This window comes from Aulonocara stuartgranti (assembly GCF_965226115.1).
Source record: "Aulonocara stuartgranti genome assembly, chromosome: 16".
Taxonomy (NCBI): Eukaryota; Metazoa; Chordata; class Actinopteri; order Cichliformes; family Cichlidae; genus Aulonocara; species Aulonocara stuartgranti.
This window is the reverse complement of record NC_138952.1, coordinates 479,514-504,629: the sequence shown is the minus strand read 5'-3', so window position 1 is coordinate 504,629 and position 25,116 is coordinate 479,514. Positions and strand designations below refer to the sequence as shown.

General features: G+C 44.0%; 1 protein-coding gene across 1 annotated transcript in view; it reads right to left on the bottom strand.

Moving 5' to 3' along the window:
* The window catches only part of LOC309690427 (titin-like), a 175,415-nt gene that overhangs the window by 64,837 nt on the left and 85,462 nt on the right, over positions 1 to 25,116 (bottom strand). Inside the window, 44 exon segments of the mRNA XM_082507460.1 lie at positions 604 to 906; positions 1,070 to 1,372; positions 1,470 to 1,751; positions 1,852 to 2,002; positions 2,228 to 2,376; positions 2,458 to 2,772; positions 3,175 to 3,474; positions 3,656 to 3,952; positions 4,412 to 4,563; positions 4,953 to 5,118; positions 5,978 to 6,125; positions 6,205 to 6,356; positions 6,538 to 6,667; positions 6,879 to 7,060; positions 7,292 to 7,597; positions 7,932 to 8,361; positions 8,621 to 8,811; positions 8,962 to 9,091; positions 9,421 to 9,602; positions 10,131 to 10,430; positions 10,564 to 10,857; positions 11,075 to 11,359; positions 11,490 to 11,667; positions 11,794 to 11,912; positions 12,263 to 12,562; positions 14,955 to 15,257; positions 15,669 to 15,852; positions 15,928 to 16,124; positions 16,221 to 16,523; positions 16,832 to 17,131; positions 17,356 to 17,634; positions 17,734 to 18,042; positions 18,196 to 18,392; positions 18,573 to 18,678; positions 18,784 to 19,083; positions 19,240 to 19,539; positions 19,667 to 19,782; positions 19,897 to 20,083; positions 20,174 to 20,470; positions 20,804 to 21,091; positions 21,743 to 21,864; positions 21,975 to 22,152; positions 22,257 to 22,404; positions 24,882 to 25,033. Coding sequence (XP_082363586.1) covers positions 604 to 906; positions 1,070 to 1,372; positions 1,470 to 1,751; positions 1,852 to 2,002; positions 2,228 to 2,376; positions 2,458 to 2,772; positions 3,175 to 3,474; positions 3,656 to 3,952; positions 4,412 to 4,563; positions 4,953 to 5,118; positions 5,978 to 6,125; positions 6,205 to 6,356; positions 6,538 to 6,667; positions 6,879 to 7,060; positions 7,292 to 7,597; positions 7,932 to 8,361; positions 8,621 to 8,811; positions 8,962 to 9,091; positions 9,421 to 9,602; positions 10,131 to 10,430; positions 10,564 to 10,857; positions 11,075 to 11,359; positions 11,490 to 11,667; positions 11,794 to 11,912; positions 12,263 to 12,562; positions 14,955 to 15,257; positions 15,669 to 15,852; positions 15,928 to 16,124; positions 16,221 to 16,523; positions 16,832 to 17,131; positions 17,356 to 17,634; positions 17,734 to 18,042; positions 18,196 to 18,392; positions 18,573 to 18,678; positions 18,784 to 19,083; positions 19,240 to 19,539; positions 19,667 to 19,782; positions 19,897 to 20,083; positions 20,174 to 20,470; positions 20,804 to 21,091; positions 21,743 to 21,864; positions 21,975 to 22,152; positions 22,257 to 22,404; positions 24,882 to 25,033 — 10,011 coding nt within the window.

Here is a 25,116-nt window from a genome sequence, read left to right as displayed (position 1 = left end):
TCTGATAAAAAAAAAGTAATTTTATTCAAAGTACTTTTTTTTCATTTGTTGTTCCTTCTTGTTGTTATTTTTTCTAATGGATATTTTCTAATACGAGTGATGCTGACCATTGAATTGTCACTGCTTTCAGTAATAATGGTTATACTTAGACTATACTGTTTTTTTTCACTGCTTCTCCATGTTGGCTTAGTGTTAACATGGTGCAACATGTTGTGTTGCTGTTCATCTCAGGTTGTGTTTACCTAATTTAAAGACCCACTAAGAACATTTTATTATGTAACGTGAAAAAACTTTTATTCTGACTGTATTTTTGGAGCAAACTGTGTAACCTGATGAAGACGATCTGTGAATCCAGAAATGAAATTTCAATTCAATATTATTTTTATATTTATATATTTATTTATAACAGTTTGCTCAGGTTGCTTTATATTGTATATGACAAAGAAGTGGCCTCTCACAGAGATCTTCTGACATGATGTTCCTCATGGAAATCAATCATTTCACTGTTTTTCATTTTTATTTTTTGTTGATGACACTGGCATGTTTTACTGAACCCTGTTCGCTGCCAATAATAATGCAGTTCTAATATGGACAACCGCTTACCCAGCTCGTCCTTGCAGGTGACTGGTTTGGTGCAGAAAGACGGTTTGCTGGGGCCAACCTCATTGACAGCAATGACCCTAAACTCATAGGTGTCACCCTCCCTGAGGCCATCGTAGGTGTATTTCCTGTCCATCAGGTGCTCCTTTGTCAGTCTAGTGAATTTGTCTTTGCCAATCATGCGTGCTTCCAGGATATACATAGTGATCTCTGAGCCACCGTCATACTTGGGCGCCTTCCAAGCAATGCTGATCAAATCTTTGGTGACCTTGGTGACTTCCACCTCCTCTGGTCGGTCAGGAACACCTACAAAACAAACATACAAACATTCTTCACATCTGAAGACAGGAACTCGCTTAGTGATTTAGATTTGTACTCTTGGTTGGATCAGATAACCTTCTTCATTTCTTTAGTGCAGTAAAAGACCTCTAGTGTCCAATGGCCACTATGTTTGTTTAATTAAACTCACTGATGGGTTCCTTGACGACAATCTCAGCTGCAGTCTCCAGAAAGGGTCCAATACCGATGGCATTCTCTGCAGCTACTCTGAAGAAGTAGGCCTTTCCAGGTGTGAGGTCATGAGCCACAGCGTTCTGTCTGCTGGCGGTGTAGGACAGCGACGTCCAGGCTTTGCGCTCAGCCTCACGTTTCTCAATAATGAAGTTGCTTATAGGTGAGCCGCCATCATTCTCAGGGAAGAACCAGTTGATTTTGCAGGAGTCACTGCTCAGGTTCTCTGCAACTAAGGGGATGCCTACTGGCCCGGGAACATCTAAGAAGGACACAATCAAACGTAATAAATACATATTTACAATTTCTGTGGGTTTTAAATGTCCAACAATTCCATTTTAATGAAAACAGTGTGTTACCCAGAACTTCCACTGTGATCTTCTTTGTCTTCTCTCCTCCAGCATTTTTGGCGGTCAGTGTGTACACACCAAGGTGTTTCCTAGTGCAAGGTTTGATGACAAGAGATGAGCTGATGGCTGTGGTCTCCACTTTAGCCTCAGGAGGCAGTGCAGCTCCATCTCTACTCCAGGTGACATCGGGGGATGGCTGGCCTGACACGTAGGCAATGATTCGGATCACGCCGCCAGCGTGGACCACTATTCTTTCTTTCACCGAGGCATCCAAGTCGACCTCAGGCGCAACTGGAAGGAAGAAACTCAGTAGTCTATTCCAAAAGGACTCCATATAGGTCTTTTAAGTCATTGCTGGGAGAACTTTGACTAAATTAGCGGACCGACTTACCAATTCTGTCATTCACTTCGAGAACCTCTGGGACTTCTCCTGGCTCACCATTGCCAGCAGCATTGAAGGCAATCACTCTGAACCTGTATTTACCACCAGTCTTCAGACCAGTGATCACAAACCGGGTGCCACGGATTTCCGTGTCCTTGGCCTAAAAGACATGAAAATGGAGTGGATCTAACAGACAGACGAATGTTTAAATGGTTTATTCTAATAAGACACTAAGGCTTTGTGCTTCATGAGAAGTTGCGGTTTATTCATGTTGGGTTGGGACCTCATGAAATGATTTGGCTTCTTTTGTTTGCTAAGTTTGGCCTCATGATAGATGTGCCAGTCAATGAAGTTATCAGATGTTTGGTTTGTAGAACTGTATTACCTTGACCCAGGCTTCAGTGCCCTCCTCTTTGTGCTCCACCCAATAACCAATGATCTTGGAGCCTCCATCCTTCAGAGGAGGAATCCACTCCAGGTCCACTGTAGACTTTGTCCAGTCAGAAACCTTTGGGGTTGGAGGAGATGGCGGCGCTACAGGAGGAGACAGAGGTGGTTAATATTGTGTCCTTAAAACCTGTATGAATTCTAGTGATTTCAGAGTGTAATTCTTACTGATAGGGTCTCTGGCAAAGATGGGGTCAGTGGGAGGGCTGGCAAGTCCGGGCCCTGCGGCATTGATGGCAGAGACTCGGAATAGATACTGGGATCCCTCAACGAGTCCGCTCACCACAAACGACTCGCCCAGGCCCATGGGACGGATCGGGTCGCGGGTGACACGGGTCCAGCGTTTGCCAGTTGTCTCCTTGCGTTCCAGCCAGTAGCCAGTGATCGGGGACCCCCCATCGTCCTCAGGTTCTTCCCAGTTAACGGTCATGGAGTCCATGGTTACGCTGGTAACTGTCGGCTTTTCAACCTGACCAGGTGCAGCTGCAGGTGCGCAGACACATAGCATCAAAGGTTAGAGGATTAGAAGGCCTGATGCAGGTCGTACCCGTACATCTTTTACATTTTGATCCTCACTTTCACTTTTAAATAAGAACATTTGATTTGATAGTTTCACATGACTTGTTAAAATCTCACAGCTATTATTGTGCTGATGGTTAAGAATGACTAAAAGATGGATTACTGCTTGGTATGTTTTCTGAGTGTCATCCTCTATTACAAAGCCCTCCTGCTGTCGTTTAGCATAACAATGCAACAGAAGATGTGAAAAGAATTATATTATTGCATGCTGTATATGAAGCTTCCTTAAACGTGACTGACTTTAAATCGACCCATTAATGGTTTCATAGCTTTGTTTGCTGCTGAGAGTCAGATGGTTAAACTCACTGTAGAGATTTCGGGCCACCTCGGGCTCACTGTCCAGTGGCTCTCCGACTCCATACTTGTTCTGTGCCATAATGCGGAACACGTACTCATGTCCTTTCATCAAGTTCTCCACTGTCCAGATCCGCTCTTTCGGCTCACTGGTGACAGGCACCCAAGTCTTTCTGTTGGCCACCCGCCTCCAGATGACGTAGTTCGTGACTTTGGAGCCACCATCGTCCTTCGGCGGCAGCCAGGAAAGCGTGATCTTCTCAGCTCCAATCTCCTCAAACTTAATGGGAGCAGAGGGAGGACCGGGACGGCCTGCAGGCACACAAAATCAAGACTCAAATAATGCTGTGGAAATTATTCTGGTGAACGATAACTGTAATTCCAGCAATTTACTCCACCACACCGACTATCATGAAAATAAATAATTAATATGAAAGTTAAAATAAAACATGAGATATTTTAGATATATTTGCGGTGTGTTTTGTGATTGTACCGAGCACGTTGAGCCTCATCTCCTTGGAGGCCTTGCCAAGGCTGTTGGAAGCCACCAGCGTGTACAGGCCTGTGTCGGGACGTTTGCCCTGCTGGATGAGCAGTGTGCAGCTGTCGTCCGAAACAATCTTATTTATATGCTCGTCGTACTGAACCTCCACCTTTGCGTCGGACTTGTGGGGCGGAGCCTTGTACCAGGTGAGTGTAGGGAATGGACAGCCACGAATTTGGGCCACAATGCTAATGTCGGAGCCCTGCTCCACCTCCATGAACTCATTCAGCTCGATGGATGGAGCACCTGGAGGACGAAATAAAGGATTTGACAGTTATTTGCTTTTTAATTGCATTTTGGCAGCTTGTCTTTCTAGGTGGAAATCTAACACTGACGAAAGTAAATATGGGCAATACTCAAGGTAATGTCCATAAAATATTGGGCTTTGTTTATTTTATGAAAGGTACTGATAGTCATTACATACTGCTGTTGGGACACTGTAACTTGAGGTTAAAAAGGACATAATTTACAAACAGAACATCCAGCTCTGCATCCATCACATTTCACAGGTTAGCACCCATAAAATGACAAATATGACTAAAGTACTGAAGTGTACTGTTACTACACAGTGTAACTGCATATGTGCAGAGGTGCACGTTATGTAGGGTTTTAAGTGACAATATAAGGAGCTGTTGAACGGACTCAATACTGAACTGAAAATCAAACTCTGCAGCTCCACTGCCCATTTTATTAAATTTCTCTTACAGCTCTGGTCCTGGATGATGATTGGTCCAGCAGTAGATGAAGGTTGGCTGGGTCCGACTTCATTGTAAGCCATCACCCTGAACTCATACTCATCTCCCTCTGTAAGGTCCTCCACTTTAAAGCTGGTGGTGTCCACATCTCTCCTGTTGCACCTGGATGTAGCACAACATGGAGTTACAGCCAAAGCCAACACAACAGCAGCTCGAAAAGGTAAAGATGAGTCTCTATTGGCTTACAAAGAAAAAAAAAATCTTCCAGACCTGGGGCGCCTCTGTCAGTGCGCCCCAGGGCAGCTGTGGCTACAATGTAGCTTGCCATCGCCAGTGTGTGAATGTGTGTGTGAATGGGTGGATGACTGAATGTAGTGTGAAGCGCTTTGGGGTCCTTAGGGACTAGAAAAGCGCTATACAAATGCAGGCCATTTACCATTTACCATTTAACAGATTTAGGTCTGTAGTCAGAAAGTCAGAGTAAGTCCATACCACATGTTCTCAAATCGAGTCTCAGCAGAAACCAAGAGAGCAGATGTGTGAAGTTTTACCTCCTCCAGGACTCCTTCTGGGTGCCACTGCTGTCCCAGCAGAGGAGATCCACGCTGTAGTGGGTTACAGGTGAACCACCATCGTTCTTTGGAGCCTTCCAGGTCAGAGTTACTGTGCCCTTCCTGACGCTCTGGATCTTCAACCTTGTTGGAGGATCGGGAGGATCTGCAGACATTACAGACTGGTGTCAGATCACAAGCAGCCACGATGTACATAACACTTGTTTCATCAGGAGTAATGCTGCTGCTGATGAATGTCATTTCTGTCGTGATTTGATCAAATTCAGGATATACCCTTTTCTTCTATGATATAGTGCTCAAGATTAATTTTATTGATTTCAGTTGTGTCTGAAAAGTTAGTCTTGTTATCACATAACTAGTGTGTGGGTTAAAATTGAGTTTAGAGTCAGTCTAAACCAGGGGTGCCAAACTCAAATACACAGTGGGCCAAAATTCAAAACTGGAACAAAGTCGCGGGCTGACGTTAATATTTATTGAAATATATTTAATCCTCCAGATATAAGAATGAATCTTTTCTTTTGGACTCAAACACGCTTTGCTGAAAAACTGAATATGGAACAAGCAAAGCTTAATACTAAACAATATATATATTAGCTGTATGATACCAGCAGGCCAGCTCTGATAGTAATTTGGCATAGCTTCGTGGGCCAAATGTAAGTAGGCTGCCAGAGTTTGACACCTATGGTCTACACTATAAAATCAAATTACAGTGTACAGAAGCAATATTAATTTGTTCAGCAACACTTTGTTAGATGTTTGTTAAGGTCACATTGCTGTGAATAGTGCGCTTTTTCTGTGTATGTCTGACAGTATCATCTGCACATGCTCTGAACATCACGATACAAAAGTAGAAAACAGATAAGATAGTTTGGTTTATATTGGATTTGCACACTGTGTACAAACGGTAAGGTATTATGCTATACTAAAGGTTTCTGTGTATAAAACCCATCTGTTTAGATGAGCCAGAGCAGGAAACAATAGATGATAATAAAAATCGAACGTACGGATTGGATCTCTGGCCTTGGTCCTTTGAATGCTTGCGATGTAGGGGCCAAACCCAAAGCGGTTCTCAGCACGTACACGGAAAAAGTACTCCTGGCCTTCATTCAGATCTGGCACCACCAGAGACTGAGCAGCGCAGGCCGGGTTTACCTGGAAGAACAAGATCAGCGTCAAATACATGGGAGCAAAACAGTGTATAGCTTAATGTGCGTTATTCTGCAGGCTGTACCTTGGTCCATGCTTTTCCCTCTGCTGTTTTCTTTTCAATAAAGTAGCTCTTAACCCTCTCTCCTCCATCACACTCTGGGGGTTTCCAGGTGAGTCTGCATGTTCCCCTGGTCACGTCACTAATCTTCAGGTCTCTGGGAGGTCCGGGCAGGTCTGCCGGGTAACAATCAGTCAAAGACAGAGAGACTCAATGTTTTTTGGCATATTTTAAACTGCTAATTGGACATAATTAACTTAATTAACATATCCTTCTTTAATTTGTATATTTACTTCTATTGTAGTCATTACACACTTTGTAGCACCCTGCCAGGTGTGTCAGTGTGAAAAGCCTTACCGAGGACGCTGACTCTGACTTTGACCACTCTGTGTCCAGCAGGGCTCTCTGCGTTGATAATGTATCTGCCACTGTGGTTTAGTTTGCAGGCTGGGATCACAATCACTGAGGTTGTGTCGGTGGAATGGATCTGCGACAAGAATTTCACCCTCTCCTTAACACATTCAGCACTAACTTTGCTGAGCCATAATTCAGATTGCAAACCATAAAAACAGTAAAGTTTTTGTCTTCTAAGATTATCAGGGCTGAATAATCTTTCAAACCCTTCTTTAGAGGAATGAGCTGAATATATTTTAAAATATTAAAATATGTCATTTGGACAGAATATATGGACGTCTGACCTCTGAGTCAATCGGCAGAGTGTGTAGATCGTTCTTTTTCTCAGTCTCAGCCGTTCCATCGAAAGTCCAGGTGACTTTGGGGACGGGTCGGCCGGTGATGGTGGCAGGAATCTTAATGGTCGTTCCTGCTCTACAGTTTAGCAGGTCGTGAGCAGTCACATCGAGAGTCACCGTTGGCTCAACTGGAGAGAAAAAACATCGGAGGAATACATGCCTTCCTTGAGTTCATGACACACATGGCACACTGTCCTGTTTGATCCTGTCCTTAATGTAAGCTCTGCTTTTAAATCGGTATTGAATTATGCTGCACAAATCAGAATGAGAATATTAAACCTCTGGTGAAAATGAAAACATGTCTGTTATGTCCAGGTCTGTATTAAACAGAGGTTCTTATCTGTGTTTGTATCTCTTACTCAGGATGTCCTGAACCAGGATGTCACCAGTCCTAGCAGGCTCTGAGTTTCCAGCAGAGTTCACCGCGTAAATCTTGAACTTGCACTTCTTGCCTTCCTTCAGGTCAGGTACAGTGATTTCAGTGGAGGGGTGGAGCTTATCAGCAGGATTCACTCTCCTCCAATCAGGAGAGCCCTCCTCATGAACCTCTATAATGTAACCCTTGATTGGGCTCCCGCCATCTTTGTCCGGTGGGGTCCAGGTTAGAGTGACGCTGTTCTTGGTCTTGTCTTTAATTTCAGGATTTCCAGGTATGCTTGGAGGGTCTACGGAAGAAGAACGGAGGGGTCAGGCTGTCTAACTTGACTTTTTTATTTTACCTAATAATCCAATGTGCACATTTTGAACCTGAAGTGCTGTCTATCACCTAGAATGGTTTCGTGTGAGTTACCTAGTCTTGGAGATTTTAGCCATTGGTGTGTCTGCGTCCTTTCATTATTACAGAATGAAAGGGGAACTTTGGTTTTACTCATATGAAATCATCTAAATTAGAGCGCAAAAAAATAACCCAAAAATATAAAGCAGTGTTTTTATCCAAATCTCTGTCTTCCAGTCTAAATCTGAATCATGGATTAACAAAGCTGCTCTGGGGTCACTCACTGCATGGATCCACAGCAAAGCGGCACTCTGTGGCCTCGCTGGGCGGTCCAACACCAGCAGCATTGCAGGCTGAAATCCTGAACTGGTACTCTGTTCCTTCTATGAGCTTCAGCACGGTGTACTGCAGGCCTTTCACTGCCGGTTTGGTGACTGGAGCTCGGTTGACACGACCCCAGTACACAGCACCACGTTCCCTCTTCTCCAGCCAATATCCCTGGATGGTGGAACCACCGTTGTCCAGAGGGGGATCCCAAGTCACGGTCATTGTGGTCGCTGTAGCAGCAATAATTTTTGCATTACGTGGAGGTCCAGGAAGACCAAATGGATCCCGCAGCTGGACTTTCTCTGAGTCGCAGCCATCACTGATGCCATATTTGTTTTCAGCTTTGATCCTGAACTGGTAGCTACCATTCAAGTCCAGTTTGTACACCTGAAGAAGCAGGACACATTTTGTTCTTGATCAGGCATTAAGGATGAATAGCTGTTTGTGTAGGACTATTTTGATAATAATAACATTTCTAATAAAAACAGAAACGTTTCTTATTTGATTACTGGAATAGTTTTTAATGTTTTGACCTGTGTATTTGTCTGTAGACAAACTGCTTTTATCGTTAATACAACAAAATGATTCATTATTATTCATTTTGAATAAGTCTGTGTAGCATCCATGCTCTGCAGCCAAGTCTTACCCCATATCTCCTGTCAATGAGGTTGATGGTGAGAACATCAAAGTCAGACTTTTTCTTGCTTGCATCTCTGCGCTCAACAATGTAGTTAGTAATCTCGCTTCCTCCATTGTCTTCTGGAGCGTCCCAGGTCAGGTAGCACGAGTCTGCTTTGATGTCTGAGACCACGATGTTCCGTGGAGGAAGAGGACGGTCTGAAAATGCAGTGTTAAATTCATGTACAGCTCAGCAATTCGGGATGAAAAATAATGTTTAAATACTGCATATTTAACGTGAAACATTGGAAAAGATGCCGTGTTAAACACAAGCCATTAAAATTATACAAACAGAATTTTAGGTTTTACCGAGGATCTCGACTTTGATGATCTGCTGAGCTTTCCCGTGGCAGTTTTCAGCAACCAGCTTGTAGCTGCCTTTGTCCTGCCTTATGGTTTCTGGGATGGCGATCTTCGTCCTTATGGTTGTCCGGTCCACCTGAAGATAAAACAACTTAATTTGTTGAGGATCTAACTATTTCTAAAATCCAGAGTGCGAAGGGTCAGAGATCCGTTCATCCTCTGTAAAGCAGGATTTTGCTTTTATATTAACTGTGCCAATGATGAAACAGTAAAAAATGTTCTCCATTGCTCCAACATTCAACATGACAAATAGATACAAAGGAACAACAGTGTGGCTTAAATTCATTCGTCACACAAAAACATAGGCAAACGTACATGCATAAGTAAATAAATGTGGGAACTTCTTCCTGTGAAACCAGTAGCTCCACTGAATAATAATACCATAAAACTAAAACTAGTTCTGACCTCCTCAGTCTCCATCGTCATCTTCTCCTCATCGGTCTTCTCGATCACGACGTCATCCTTCATCCACTGCAGTGTCGGCAGAGGAAGTCCCCTCACTTCTGCTGGGATGTCGATGGCGGCGCCTTTCCTCACATTGATGGCGTTGCGCTTGATGAATTTCAAGATTGTAATGCTGGGAGCAACTTTGGCCAACAAAATTGGGAAATTGTGTCAAATCTTTATCAGCCTGACAAAAGTAAAGTATCATCATAACCTTTAGGCCCTTTCACATCAGATATGGCATGTGTTGCACTGACTGCTAACTAAAGCCAAGGGCCCAAAATTTGTGGGGCCTCTGCTTGGAAGTCTGTTTTTTGCAGCCACTCTACGTGTACTATAAACGTGCCTGCTTATCATTTCAAAACATCTCGTTGATTTGAAATCCTCTACGAGAGTTCGTGTTGTATTATGCTCAAATATTTCATAAAACATGCATCACTTATTCATAAAGAAGAAAGCTTTGTAACTATCCCGACTAGTGAAGAGTGTGTCCTTTCCACAACACTGCCTTCCTCCTGAGGTCCGCAGAGCTGTTGAAGGCTTAAAGGCTCGAACTCAAGCGCACAGAATCTTTTCCTTCATATTGTGCTTGAACTTTGCGCAGCTATACGCTTTATTTCTATTGGTTTTGCACATGTGAATGTGATAGGACCTTAAGACTTTGAACATACTCTCATCATCCTGGATCTTGACGGTGATTCTTTTGGATGGATCTCCTTCTCCAACCTCGTTCACGGCTTTGACACGGAAGTCATACTCCTGGTTCTCCGACAGGTTCTCAATGGTTCCACAGCACTCAGTGAAGATCTTGCGGTTGGCCACTTCAAACTCGGTGCTGTCAGACCTCATCTTCTCCACATAGTATCCTCTGATGGGGCTGCCACCATCAGTGCGAGGAGGCTGCCAGGCCAGAGTGATGGTGTTCTTGCTTCTGTTGGTGTAGTGCAGTTTCTCTGGGGCAGATGGTGTACCTGCAACATTTTGAAAGAATTTAGCCATCACTGAAAAAATTGGATCATCAGGCCACTGAATTTTTCATCAGGCTTAATTAATGCCCTAAAGTGTGAGCTAACAGCAGCATCAAGACATATTTGGTAAGCTCACCTTTTGGATCCTCAGCTAAGATGGGACCCAGGTCTGCTGGAAGTCCATCACCATACTTGTTCCTGGCAATGACTCTGAAATCATACTGCTCGCCAGCCAGCAGGCCTTGGACATCACACTTGCAGGATGCAGTCTCAATGGGCTGGCGGAAGAGCTTCATATTGGCATCCTTCTTTAGCACCTCATAACCAATGATATCGCTGCCACCATTATCCACGGGGTCAGACCAGGTGAGGACGATGTTCTTCTTGGTAACTGTAACAGCCTTCAAGTCAACCACCGGCCCAGGAACATCTGCAGGAACCAGGAAAAATATTTCATGTGAACATAACAGTTTTTATCACATAATTTAGATTTCAACAGTAAAGTCTGATCTGAAGTCAGTTCTATCGTTCCCTTCAAAGACCACAACGTGCTTCTGGATTGCAAAAGAAAAAAATGCACATTTGTGTTCTGAGTTCAAAAAGCAAGTTTATTAGTCCTAAAATAACTGAATTTATGTAACACTAACCCATAACATCCACTCTTGTCTCGGCGGTCTTGCTCCCACTGCTGTTGGTGCCGGTGATCTGGTACTTTCCGTGATCTGCCCTCACAGCCTTCTTGATGAACAATGTACTGTTCTTCCCCACGGTCTCCACAATCATCCTCTCTTTGTCGATTTCAGCCTCATCTTTGGCCCATTTTACCTCCGGCTGGGGTCGACCACGGACCACAGCAGGAAGCCTCAGAGACTCGCCGGCCCTAATCATGACGCCGTTCTTCACAGAGTCATCGAAATCCACAACAGGAGATTCTGCAGGACACAAGCCGTTAATCAGAACTGGAAAGCCATCTGTTTTGTGAGGCACAGTTATAAACACTGTCCCACATTAAAAATGCATATGTAAAAGTGCATCTTGCCCCTGTAATAGAACTTCTGGTACCTTGGGGCTCTTTGACGGTAACGGGTTCAGTAACACCAGGAGCTCCTGGGCCTGCGTCATTGACTGCAAGAACCCGGATATAATAATCTGCTCCCTCAGTGAGGCCGGTCACAGTGTACGTCAGCTCTTTACACCTGAACTCGGTGCTGCGGCTCCAGTCTTTCTCTCCGGCCAGAACCTGTGACAAGAGCACAAGAGTTTGACCACGTCCACATCCATGATTCTTAAGAAAGACCCACAGTTGGAGATTTACTGATTATTAAATGTGTAATTCAAGGAGGTTACTTCACAGAGTTTTTCAGACCTTCTCAACGTGGTATCCCAGGATGTCTCCACCACCATTGTACAGCGGGGGCTTCCACGCCACAACAACAGAGTCCTTCCCGGTGTCCACGATCCATGGAATTGGTGGACCAGGAGGCACTGAGTGGAAGAGTGGAACAATGATAGGCTGCACTTGGTCTTTACTGTTACACAATCAAGTTCTTCCTTCAGCAGCATATATGCAGTTTTCTCTATTTATGAGAAATGTGTCATTCATAATTTTGATAATTAAAAAGACTAAAATAATTTCTTGTCGATGAAGATTTTGAAGATTTAATAAAGTTTGCAGGACAACTTTTGAAACATCTTTATCGGTCATAAGAATGTGTTAACTTTACTCATCTCAGGTGTGATGACTAGAAAGAAGTAGATCAAACCAAAAAATCTGATGCTACACTTAAGAAAATGTGAGCTTTCTCTTTGAAGTTCTCTTTTGGTATTGCACTCACGGATTTCATCCATGGCGACAATGCGATCGGTCGGATCACTGAAGGGCCCGGGGCCAGCCAGATTCTCAGCACAGACCCTGAAGATGTAGGTCAAGCCCTCCATCAGGCCAGTCACCTTCACCTCGAGAGAGTTGAGGAGGGCTCGGTTGACTCTGGTCCAGTGTTTGCTGTTCACCTCCTTCCTCTCGATCCAGTAACCCAGGATGGGGCTTCCATTGTCCTTTGGCTCATGCCAGGAGATGTGCGCGGTGCTTGCCGTCACCTCGTGGACTCTGGGAGTGTTGGGAGCATCAGGAGGACCTGAGCACAAAGGAGAATATAGGTGACTTTATATTTAACGGTCTTTGCACATTTGACGAACACAGGGAAGAGATGTCTTCATTGTTACCTTCACAATATGGCCATAAGGTTGTGCCATATTGTGCCAGAGTCAAACAATGTTGCTGGTTGTATAAAGAAAAACAACTGCTTTAACATATCATTTGTTTTAACAGAAACTAAAAGTCAGTTTATGTCAATCATGTTAAATTGTTTCCATATTTTTTAACTTCACTATAACCTGTAACTGATCATTAAAAATTGAATTAATGAGTATTTTAAGGATGTATTTAACTTTTAGTATTTAAAAATGGATAATGTGAAATATTGTCTGGATGCACACTCAGTCATCCAGCTAGTAAATCCCAAAAGGTTGATTCTGTTCACCTGGATTTTTTCAGTGCGAGAAACGTTTCATCATCATCAGGTGACCTGAGGTCTCCAACCTTATAAACAGCACATTTGTACAATGACTGAAACCAGCACCAATGGACTGTGATCAGTTTATGATCATTAATATGCATTGACAATCGATCAACAACCACTGATCAACAGCCACTGATCCATGGCCATGAGTCCCATTCACAGAGAGCTGGGGAATGGCTGCAATCACAGCATGTAAGATGGTGACAGATGGACACTTACACCCTGGATTTTGTTGAGAAGGTGAGAGATGCCATCATGGAGGCAGATCAAACCATGGTCTCGTATGATGTTACATCTCTCTTCACTTGTGTGCCAGTCACTGAAGCACCGGAGGTAGTTCATAAGAGATTACAGGATGACCCCAACCTCAGCAACAGGATCAATCTCAGCATCGACCAAGTGTGTTTGTGATAGGTTTGTCTAGCACAGACCTATTGCTGGTACGAGACAATTCTACTACAACAGCAAAAACAAGTCACCAGAGCTCTTTGTATGATGACGTGCACGAGGGAGATGCCCGAGACGAGCGCTTATATATTTCTAAGCATAAATGACAATCCAACAATATAAACCTAAGAGTTTGCTTTTGGAACTGTGTCTTCATTCCACCTACTTCACATACAAGAGTCAGTGCTACAGGCAGAAACATGGGTGCCATGGGCTCCCAGTTTCACCCATCGTGGCCAATTTGTACATGGAAGAAGTGGAAAAGAGGGCTTTGCTATCCTACCCTGGAACACCACCAAGCCATTGGTTCAGGTATGTGGATGACACCGGGGTGAAAATCAAAGATCAGGATGTACCACATTTCACGGATCACATTAACTCGGTGGACCGACACATCAAATTCACCAGGGAGGATATGAACAGTGGCAGGTTAGCCTTCTTAGACTGTGAGATTTCCATCAGTAATGGGGGACATCTAAAAGCTGACGTGTACCGTAAACCTGCACATACTGATCAGTATCTAAGGTTTGATTCTCATCATCCACTGGAGCACAAACTGGGCGTCATCAGGACGCTACAACACAGAGCGAACACCATCCCCACTGACACAGCAGCCAGGGAGGCAGAAGAACATCAAGAAGGCCCTGAGTAAGTGTGGTTATCCCAGCTGGACTTTTGTCAAAGAAAGCTCCAGCCGATCCAGGAGAGAAGGACAACCGTTTAGGAGGAGGCCATTTACTTAAAAGGGAAAGACCATCTCTGAATCGAGGAGGGGCCTAAGTGTCCATCTGTCTCCATCTTACAATGCTGTGATTGCAGCCATTCCTCAACTCTCTGTGAGTGGGACTCATGGCCATCGATCAATGGTTGTTCAATGATCATGTCAAATTGTATATTAATGATCAGTGAACTGACCTCCCAGCCCATTGTTCCTTCAGTGGGCTGGTTTCAGTCATTATGCAAATGTACTGTTTATAAGATTGAGACCTGCAGTCAGCTGAGACTGAAGACGTCACCTGGATGAGTGACAAAATGTTTCTCCCGCTGAAATGTCCAGATGAACAGAATCAACCTTTGCGGAACGGAAAAAATTACTTATAATTGAAAGCACAAAATGTTGAATACATGAAATAATTAAAAATAAAAGCTAAACAGATTTATAAATAACACACTGATTTTATTTACATACTGCATAGATGCTTATTTTCATATGTGACATAGAACATGTTTTAAAGAAATACCAGTAACTGCAGTAATTCAGACATTTTTGCATCTGTTAATAAATGCAAATTATTCTTACAAAATATAAAGAATCAATTTTAAGAAATTTGTGTATTTTTTATATTTTTAAAGTCCAAAATACGTTATTGTGACACCGTTAAATTACCACTAAATTACATTAAAAAAAAGGAGGTATAATTACTTTTGAAGTTTGTTTGTTTTTTTACAGCTGATTGTTATCAGTCATCACAGTCTTTATTATTTTTATGCTTTTACTCACTGAACTGGTTCTTGGCGACGAGTGGTTCGGAGATGCACGGTGGACCACAGCCATACTTGTTTTCAGCAGTGACTCTGAAGATGTACTCCTTCCCTTCGATGAGCTTGGTGACGGGGCAGCTGGTGCCCTTCAGGGTAGAAGTGACGGTGATCCAGCCAGTCTCGTCCTTCTTGTTGTCTTTCTTCTCCAGAATGTAGTTCAGGATCTCGCTGCCACCATCATCCTCAGGAGGCTCCCAGTTACAGATGACCGACGTGTTCCTGATCTCATCAAAGGTGAAGTTAATCGGAGCACCAGGTTTGTCTGCAATACAAGACAGTCAAGCCAATGTTTAATCTCAATGGCATTTTGGAAATGAATAATTGTTTAACTCTGCTAGTGGCTCTGTAGTAAACATGTTTGCCTAATCAAGATTGTTGAGGTTTTCTCTTTGATATTGCACTCCCTACCTGAAAAGTGGTTTGAGCCGACTGTTGTTAAGAATTGGTTCTATAAGAAAAAAATCTGAACTGAAGTCAATTTCTGAATCAAACTTGGGAGAAGAAAGAATCCCAGGTAGGCTTATGTCAGAAACACTGTGCCAAAGTTAAATATGTGGATCTGTTGTGATTCCTTGCATATAATGGAGAAGCTCACAGACGCTTTTAACTGTGTGAATATACCAGTTATGAAATCTAATCATGTGGCCTCCAGTTAATCGGTAAACTTTATTACCTAGGACGTTGACGACGCAGGAAGCGGTGGCAACACCATGTGTGTTTTCCACCTTGATAGTGAAGCTGCCGTGATCGGTTCTGACGGCATCACGGATCATCAGTGCAGATTGTCCCTTCTTGGTCTGGTCTATACCCAGACGCTCACGCAGGGGAGTCACAAACTCCTCCTCTGGTTCTGGAACCTGCAGCAAGAAATCAGAAAGGTTGAAACACTTGAAACATTCAGGACTTTCAGATGTCTCAGTGAAGACACAAACCTTGGCTTTGGTCTTCTTCTTCTTGATAACAGGAATGAACTTCTTGGTGGGCTCTTTGGTGACATCCTCATCATTTCTCAGCCAGGTGACTTTGGGATATGGGGAGCCAGAGATGTAGGCGTCAATGCAGATTTCCTCACCTTTCTTGATGCAGAGCCCAGATTGAACACGGGCGTGCAGGGTGACCTTGGGTTTTTCTGCAAGGAATGAACGATTTTGACATGTTAGCTCCAACATAAATACACATTTACTTGTGACAGTCACTGATGTTAGCGCATTTGACTTTCACACACCAACAGGGTCTGCAGCCTTGATGGGCTGTGAGCTGCGTGACGGCTCGCTGACTCCGGCAGCATTCTCAGCTCTGACCCTGAACTGGTACTCCATGTCCTCCTTTAGGCCCATCACCACGTAGGAGAAACCAGGGACCAGGCTTGGTGTGACCCTCTCGTAGCGGTCGCCGTCCTTCTCGATCTTCTCTATGATGTAGCCCTGGATGGGACAGCCGCCATCGTAGTCTGGAGCCTTCCAGGTGACTGTGATGGACTTGGACGTTGGGTCATGAGCCTCCACTTGGATGGGTGGGTCTGGTTTCTCTGTGCAATCAATATTAACAACAGAGTCAATGTCTGATGTTTTGATGTTCCAGTTGTTTATGCCTCATATTTTAGGAGTTACACTTGATCTGCTTGGACCCCCTGTCAGTTGTCCTGTATCAGAATCACCTGACTAAATCGGTCCTCATTTTTGTATTGACGGGACAGTTTATGAAGATCATTTCACTTGCAGCATAGTTTGGAAAGTATTCATGTGCTTTTTCAGACTAAACTTTATCTGAAATGGTAATGTTAATGCTCAAAGCAATAAAACAGATTTTAGTTGTTGAACATAAAATGAAACTTACGTTTTATTTCCTCTATAATGACCGGGTTTTGTAACTCCAGATATTGTCCCGCTCCGACCTTGTTGACAGCTTTCACCCTGAAGTAGTACTCACAGTTGACAAAGAGATCTTTGACAGTACTTGTTAGGACATTTTCTCCTGACATAACAGGCATGTAAGTCTTTTTGGACGCTTCACGGCGCTCCAGGGTATAGCTGACAATGGGGGTGCCGCCATCATCCTCTGGAGCTTCCCAGCTGACCTTGCAGCTGTTCTTGGTGACGTCACTGGAGGTGATAGTTTTACACTGACCAGGGAGTCCTACACGGTTTGGGAAAGAAGCAAAACTGTTTAAGAAGATTGCTGCAGAGTGTCTGTGTCTGATAGTGAATAGTGAGTCTGCTTGAGGACTTTTAGACTAAGAATGGATCTAAATCCAAACTTGGAAATTGTTGGTGGTAAACTTTAAATTTGGTTTGCAGAGGACACCATCGCTGAACGGCATATTAACAGCGTTATATGTCCTAAGCATCGAATCGCCTTACCGATGACTTTGACATTGACGGTTCCAGTGGCAGTTCCCAGACTGTTTTCCAGAGTGATGGCATAGGCGCCAGCATCACCGCGGCTGCACTTGAGCAGCTCCAGGTGGGCGCTGTTCATCTCCACTGTCAGGGAGAGCCGGTCACCGGCCTTACACTCCACAGTGTCCTTCTGCCAAACCATCTTGGGTGTCGGGATTGCCCTGTAGGGAATATTCAGGTGCAGCTTCTCACCTTCAACCACTATCACGTCCTTTGCTTCCAAATCCATGGTTGGAGCACCTTGTGAGAAGAACACAGGATTATTACTTAGATTTGTATTATCGGTGCTTTAAGTTCACTTCTTCTGAAGTTCTAAAGTTGAATTCCGTCCTTGCTTACAGTCAGGATCTTTGGTGGCGACCTTATCAGAGACATCAGAGGGATCACTGACTCCGACAGAGTTGATGGCCCGAACCCTAATGACATACTTTTTCTCAGGTTTGATTCCATCATCTATCCTGAAATTTAGCTCCTTGATGGGTCTGCTGTTGACCCTGAGCCACTTTAGTTCTGGACGGGCTTCTGCCACCTCCACATGGTACCCAGTGACAGGACAACCCCCGTCCTTGACCGGAGGCTTCCAGGTGACATTGATGTGCTCCCTGCTGGCATCAGGGATGACCACTTCAAGTGGAGGTGATGGTGCACCTGGAGAGGAAGGAGGTTTCATGCATTTATCTGCAGAAAGTCAACAACTTTTTGTCCTTATTTTATTATTGTTGGGGTTATTTTGGGGGGATATCCCTGCTTAAATACACTGAGCACCAAAAGAATAAAGAAATACAGTTAAAAGTATCTTACTGGTTGGATCTTCAATGGTGAGAATCACGGTGGGTTCACTTGGATCTCCAACTCCAGCCTCGTTCTCAGCTCTGACCTGGAACTGCACTTCTGAACCTTCATCAACATCCGTTACCTTGAACTGAGTCTTTCTGTCCGGAGTTTTGCAGCACTTCAGCCAGCGAGTTCCCACCTTTTCTTTCTTCTCAATCACATACCTGTTAGGCAGATGGTGTTTGTCAAGTACAGCTCTTGAACAGTATGAGATAAACCACGTCTTTTGTCTCACTTTAGAGTTCTCTTACTGAAAGCCTGAATGCGCTGCTTTATGGAAAAACCCACCAAAAAGTGTCCTATAATTGTTCTCGTCTGAATGGCTTTACAGCAGTTTGTCTTACTTTGTTATTGGTCTTCCACCATCGCTATTGGGAGGTTCCCACTTCAGCTCCACGTGTCTCTTGGTGACTTCCACCACTGTCAGTGCATAAGGAGGTCCAGGAGTTGCTGGAGAAAAAGTGAAAAGCATTAACACGTAGAGATAGTGGTTCCTTGGGTTTCACAAAGAAGTAAATTAAAAGGGGAAGACCAATGCTGACTTAAAAAACTCACTAAAAGTGTCCTTGGCAAGAACGGCATCCTCCAGCTCGCAAAATTCACCCATCCCAACGGCATTCTCTGCAGCAACCCGGAACACATACAGCGATCCTTCGTTGAGAGGGGTAACCGTATACTTCTGTTCCTTGACGGTGGTATCGACAGTCTGCCACGCCTTCCGCCTCACGTCCCTCTTTTCAACCACGTAGTTGGTGATGGGTGAGCCGCCATCACTGCTGGGAGGCTGCCACTTTAGGTCTGCGTTAATTTTGGTGATGTTCGCCACCTCCAGCCACTGAGGAGCTGATGGAGGATCTATTGAAGCAAACACAAAGACTTTTACTTTAAAAAATTAAATTCAAGGTCGTATGGTTTTCCAAATGAAAACAACTCTTGATAGCTTATATTTTATAGTCTATAACCTCTACAGACGTCATTTGCTGCCCACTGCTCACACTGGTATCAACTTACAGAGTCTCTCCTTGCAGACCACGGGGTCGCTGGGCTCACTGGGCTCGCTCTCACCAGCCTTATTGACGGCCCTGACTCTGAAAGAGTATTCTTGCTTTTCTATTAGACCCTTCAGCTGATGCTCAGTCTGAGGAACATCCTCTGCAATCTTGATCCATTCCTCGCTTCCAGCCTTCTGGAACTCAATGATGTAGCCTTCAATCTTAGCCCCACCATCGTGCTCTGGACGAGTCCATCCTAACAGGGCTGAGGTCTTGGCAATGTCCCTGATGACAGGTTTACCAGGAGCCCATGGAGGATCTGAAGAAGAGTTATATGAATACTTTTATTTCCTGATCTTTGTGCTGTGCTTTGCAATAAGGAAATTATAATCTTGATACCACAACATCTGACTCAGCCTAAGTAGATTGACTGACATGTGACATACCAATAGGATCTTTGATGAGGATGGGATCAGTCTCTGCACTTGGGTTTCCAGGTCCAGCTAGATTTTCAGCCAGAACACGGAAGCGGTACTTCTTCTTGGCGGTGAGACCCTTTACCCTGCAGCCCAAAATTCAAAGTTAGAAACATGCTTGACAAAAAAATGGTCCACACTGTTAGCTGAAGGACTTTCACCATCACTCCTGCCACTTGTACCTTCAGGTACTTAGTTACCTGAATGTTGTGTCCGTGATGGGTAGTTTGTTACATCTGATCCACTTGTCACTCTCCGGATCTAACTTCTCAATCCAGTATCCAGTGATGGGGCTACCGCCATCCTCGTCAGGCTCTAACCAGGTCAGAGTGACAGCGTCCTTGGCGATGTCAGAGGGAGTGATTCTGGTTGGGGGACCCGGAGGATCTGAAACAGATGAAAAATAAAAGGATTTATCTACGGTTCACCTGCACAGGCTGGAAATAAATCACCGGAGAGTAGTATAAAACAACGTACCGAAGGAATACTTGGCAGTGATTGGCACATGCTCTGCAGGTTCACCAATGCCATACTGGTTCTCAGCACTGACCCTGAAAATGTACTCTTTCAATGCTGTGAGCTTGGTGGCCTTGAAGGTGGTGTGCTTCACCGTGGCTGACAGCTTGACCCACTCCTCCTTGTCAGTCTGACGACTTTCCACAATGTAGTTGGTGATGGGAGACCCACCATCATCTCTGGGAGGGTTCCAGGCCAGGACGCAGGATTCGTTGGTGATTTCAGAGATATCTAAAGCAGCTGGAGGGCCCGGTTTATCTAAAGAGGAGGGGCCAAAATTAAAATCATAACCAAGATAATGGTAATGCAAGACATCTGGAGGTGCCACAACTGCTTAGCAGGCTCGGCGATATAGGATAACCCTATAAAATGGTCTGTCCAGTATGTTATGCTAAGATTATTTTCATATCTTTAATCAAAAAAGGAGATGCTTTTCCCATTTTCTGACTAACTTAAAATCACCTGGTAGCATGAAAATCCTGTAGCTGTAAGGAACTCTAGGATTTCTACAGTAAAGGAAGTTTACTCTCATGTTTTCATTGCCATCACAGCTATCATTTGTCTTCTACGATAAGAAATCAGCTTTTGTACCCAGGATGTTGACATCAATAGTGGCAGTGGCTCGTCCACAGGCATTGACTGCCTCAATGATGTAGGTGGCGGTGTCTCCTCTGGTGGTGTTGTCAATGGAAACCTTCGAGTGTCCTGGCTGGGTGTCGATGGCAATGCGGTTATCAGCCCGCAGGACCACGTCTGCTTTGGTCCACTTCACCCGGGGATCGGGCTTCCCTTTCACATCTGCAGGAAGCTCAATCTTGCTGCCAGCTCTGGTGGTTAATCCAGCCAGCAACTTCACATCGAGCTGGATCTCAGGAGGTTCTGTAGGAATTTTTAAACATAGTCACAGTTGTCCCAACTTCATTACTGTGTTTCATTTCAATTTGTGCTTCTATAAATATATGTTCATTTCAGTTTCCCCTCGATAACTCACAACTGTCCAATATTTAATTTTACATGCAATAACCCAAACTGTAAATACATAACACCATTTATTTATGTATTTAATTCCTCTTTTCCCCAGATTTGTATATTTGTACATTAAATATATATATTTTTTCCTTTTTTCTAAATACTGTTCATGCAAAACTGTGTATTCTCGGCAGATATGTGCCATACTGCATTTTATTTGGCTGAACTATATATAATTTTGCTTATTTAAGCCAATTAGTTATAAAATTGTTCTGCTTTAACAAATGAATTTCCACCTTTTGGAGAAATGAAATGTGTCTTATATTATATTATCACAACTATGCCTGAAACCTTGATGGTAATATCCTTAAAATCCACACATTCTCACTTATTCTTTTATTTGTCATAAGAAAGATTTGCTCCTGTATCACTGAGAGATGCTGCACATTTCTGAGTGAGTCTGCAGAATCCATTACAAAAATAAATTATACTGCTGCACTTTTTGTGCAGTGTGTGGCTGCAGCGTCATGTGACTGTCTGGAAGAGCACAACCCGTCCTACCCTTAGCGTCCACAGCTTGGATCTCATCGGTAGCCCTGCAAGGTCGGCTGGCTCCCAGCTTGTTAAAAGCTCTGACTCTGTAGGCGTACCACTGGCCCTCGACCAGGCCGGTAACCTGGAACCTGTGAGTTCAAATCATATAATATATCCAGCTGTACCAAAATAAAGACAGGACACTAATAACGTGTGGCCCAAAAAACTTAACCGGCAGTTACAAGTTCTTAAGTCTTACTTGAGTTCAGGGAGGGGATCACCGCAGGGTTCCCACTTGTCTGTACCACGCTGGCACTTGTCCACCACGTAGCCTTTAATATGGGCACCACCATCGTATTTTGGAGGCTCCCAGGACAGGAAAATGGACTTGGCACTCTTATCGCGCCACTTAAGGTTCTCAGGTGGATCAGGTACAGCTGCAGGAGAAAATACGTGAACGTGAAACAGGTGAGATTCTAGTTATCTGTCAGTTTCTCCACTCAAAGACAATTAATTTCACATGAAGTGTAAAAACACTCACTTGCAGGAGAAGAGACATTGATGGGCTCATCGATGTAGGCTGGCTCTCCAGGTCCGCACTTGTTGCATGCAGAGACGCTGAACAGATACTCCTTTCCTTCAATCACGTCTGTTACCGTGTGCTCCAGGTCAAGGACGCCAGCAGCCACCTGGAAAAATGTCACTGTCACTGCTGAGCAAATAAACTCAGACCTGGGTAGACTTCTGGGTCTGTGAACATTATTTCACACTGTGGAAGTGATGTTTTCTGTTTTTAAAAATAAAAAAGCCAACATGTCACATGCCATGTTTGAGCCAGGCCCTGAAACCTAACAACACTGCTGCTAACAATAACAATAACTTTATTTATAAAGCGCTTTCAAACAAAGTGCTGTACAGCGATTTGAAAATAAAGAGATAAATAAATAAAAGTGATACATAGCAACACAAGTTAAAAACATAAGCAGAGTTAAAAATGATAAACATTTAAAAAACTAATAGGCAAAGAATTAAGACCTGTAGGATAGGCTGAACAAGTGTGTCTTCAACTTAGCTTTAAAACCCTCCACAGAGCAGCCTGCCTAATATCTTGAGGGAGGTTGTTCCACAAAAACAGGGCACGAAAAGAAAAAGCACGCTCCCCAACTGTCTTTTTTCTGGCTTTAGGAACCTTTGGAAGGCCAGAGTCCTGAGATGGGAGCGCACGAGATGGAACATACAGTGGGGCAAAAAAGTATTTAGTCAGCCAGCGATTGTGCAAGTTCCCCCACCTAAAATGATGACAGAGGTCAGTAATTTGCACCAGAGGTACACTTCAACTGTGAGAGACAGAATGTGAAAAAAAAATCCATGAATCCACATGGTAGGATTTGTAAAGAATTTATTGGTAAATCAGGGTGGAAAATAAGTATTTGGTCAATAACAAAAATACAACTCAATACTTTGTAACAGAACCTTTGTTGGCAATAACAGAGGTCAAACGTTTACTATAGGTCTTTACCAGGTTTGCACACACAGTAGCTGGTATTTTGGCCCATTCCTCCATGCAGATCTTCTCGAGAGCAGTGATGTTTTGGGGCTGTCGCCGAGCAACACGGACTTTCAACTCCCGCCACAGATTTTCTATGGGGTTGAGGTCTGGAGACTGGCTAGGCCACTCCAGGACTTTCAAATGCTTCTTACGGAGCCACTCCTTTGTTGCCCGGGCGGTGTGTTTTGGATCATTGTCATGTTGGAAGACCCAGCCTCGTTTCATCTTCAAAGTTCTCACTGATGGAAGGAGGTTTTGGCTCCAAATCTCACGATACATGGCCCCATTCATTCTGTCCTTAACACGGATCAGTCGTCCTGTCCCCTTGGCAGAAAAACAGCCCCATAGCATGATGTTTCCACCCCCATGCTTCACAGTAGGTATGGTGTTCTTGGGATGCAACTCAGTATTCTTCTTCCTCCAAACACGACGAGTTGAGTTTATACCAAAAAGTTCTACTTTGGTTTCATCTGACCACATGACATTCTCCCAATCCTCTGCTGTATCATCCATGTGCTCTCTGGCAAACTTCAGACGGGCCTGGACATGCACTGGCTTCAGCAGCGGAACACGTCTGGCACTGCGGGATTTGATTCCCTGCCGTTGTAGTGTGTTACTGATGGTGACCTTTGTTACTTTGGTCCCAGGTCTCTGCAGGTCATTCACCAGGTCCCCCCGTGTGGTTCTGGGATCTTTGCTCACCGTTCTCATCATCATTTTGACCCCACGGGATGAGATCTTGCGTGGAGCCCCAGATGGAGGGAGATTATCAGTGGTCTTGTATGTCTTCCATTTTCTGATGATTGCTCCCACAGTTGATTTTTTCACACCAAGCTGCTTGCCTATTGTAGATTCACTCTTCCCAGTCTGGTGCAGGTCTACAATACTTTTCCTGGTGTCCTTCGAGAGCTCTTTGGTCTTGGCCATGGCGGAGTTTGGAGTCTGACTGTTTGAGGCTGTGGACAGGTGTCTTTTATACAGATGATGAGTTCAAACAGGTGCCATTCATACAGGTAACGAGTGGGGGACAGAAAAGCGTCTTACAGAAGACGTTACAGGTCTGTGAGAGCCAGAGATTTTCCTTGTTTGAGGTGACCAAATACTTATTTTCCACCCTGATTTACCAATAAATTCTTTACAAATCCTACCATGTGGATTCATGGATTTTTTTTTCACATTCTGTCTCTCACAGTTGAAGTGTACCTCTGGTGCAAATTACTGACCTCTGTCATCATTTTAGGTGGGGGAACTTGCACAATCGGTGGCTGACTAAATACTTTTTTGCCCCACTGTAAAGGTGCAAAAGATTAGAGAGGTATGAAGGTGCCAAACCAGTGAAAGCCTCGTAGGTGAGCAGCTTAGAATCTGCTCGAATGTGCTCAAATTTTCCAGTTTTAGTTAAAAAGCAAGCAGCTGCATTTTGCACCATCTGAAAACCTCTAAAACTTTTCGTTGGTAGCTCAGAAAGGAGCTGCACATTCATGTATTATTTTTAGAAGGCGGTTACTTTTTCACACAAAACCAGGTAATTCACTCAGTTTACATTTTGTGATGAGCTGAAATATTTTTATTACGTACAGCGCCAAAGATGACATTACTGAAATGAGCTGAAAGTACCTTGGCCCATGTCTTGCGAGAAACTTCTCTCTTCTCAATCTGATAGTGTGTCACTGGACTTCCTCCATCGTGTTCAGGTGCCTCCCACATCAAGTGGACATGTTGACGGGTCACTTCAGCCACTTTGAAGTCCTTCGGAGCACTGGGGCATGCTGGGAAAATAAGATGAAAAAGACTTCCATCAGTTTTCTTCTTTTGGGTTTGTTTCTAGATGATTTGGGGGTAACAGACGTCT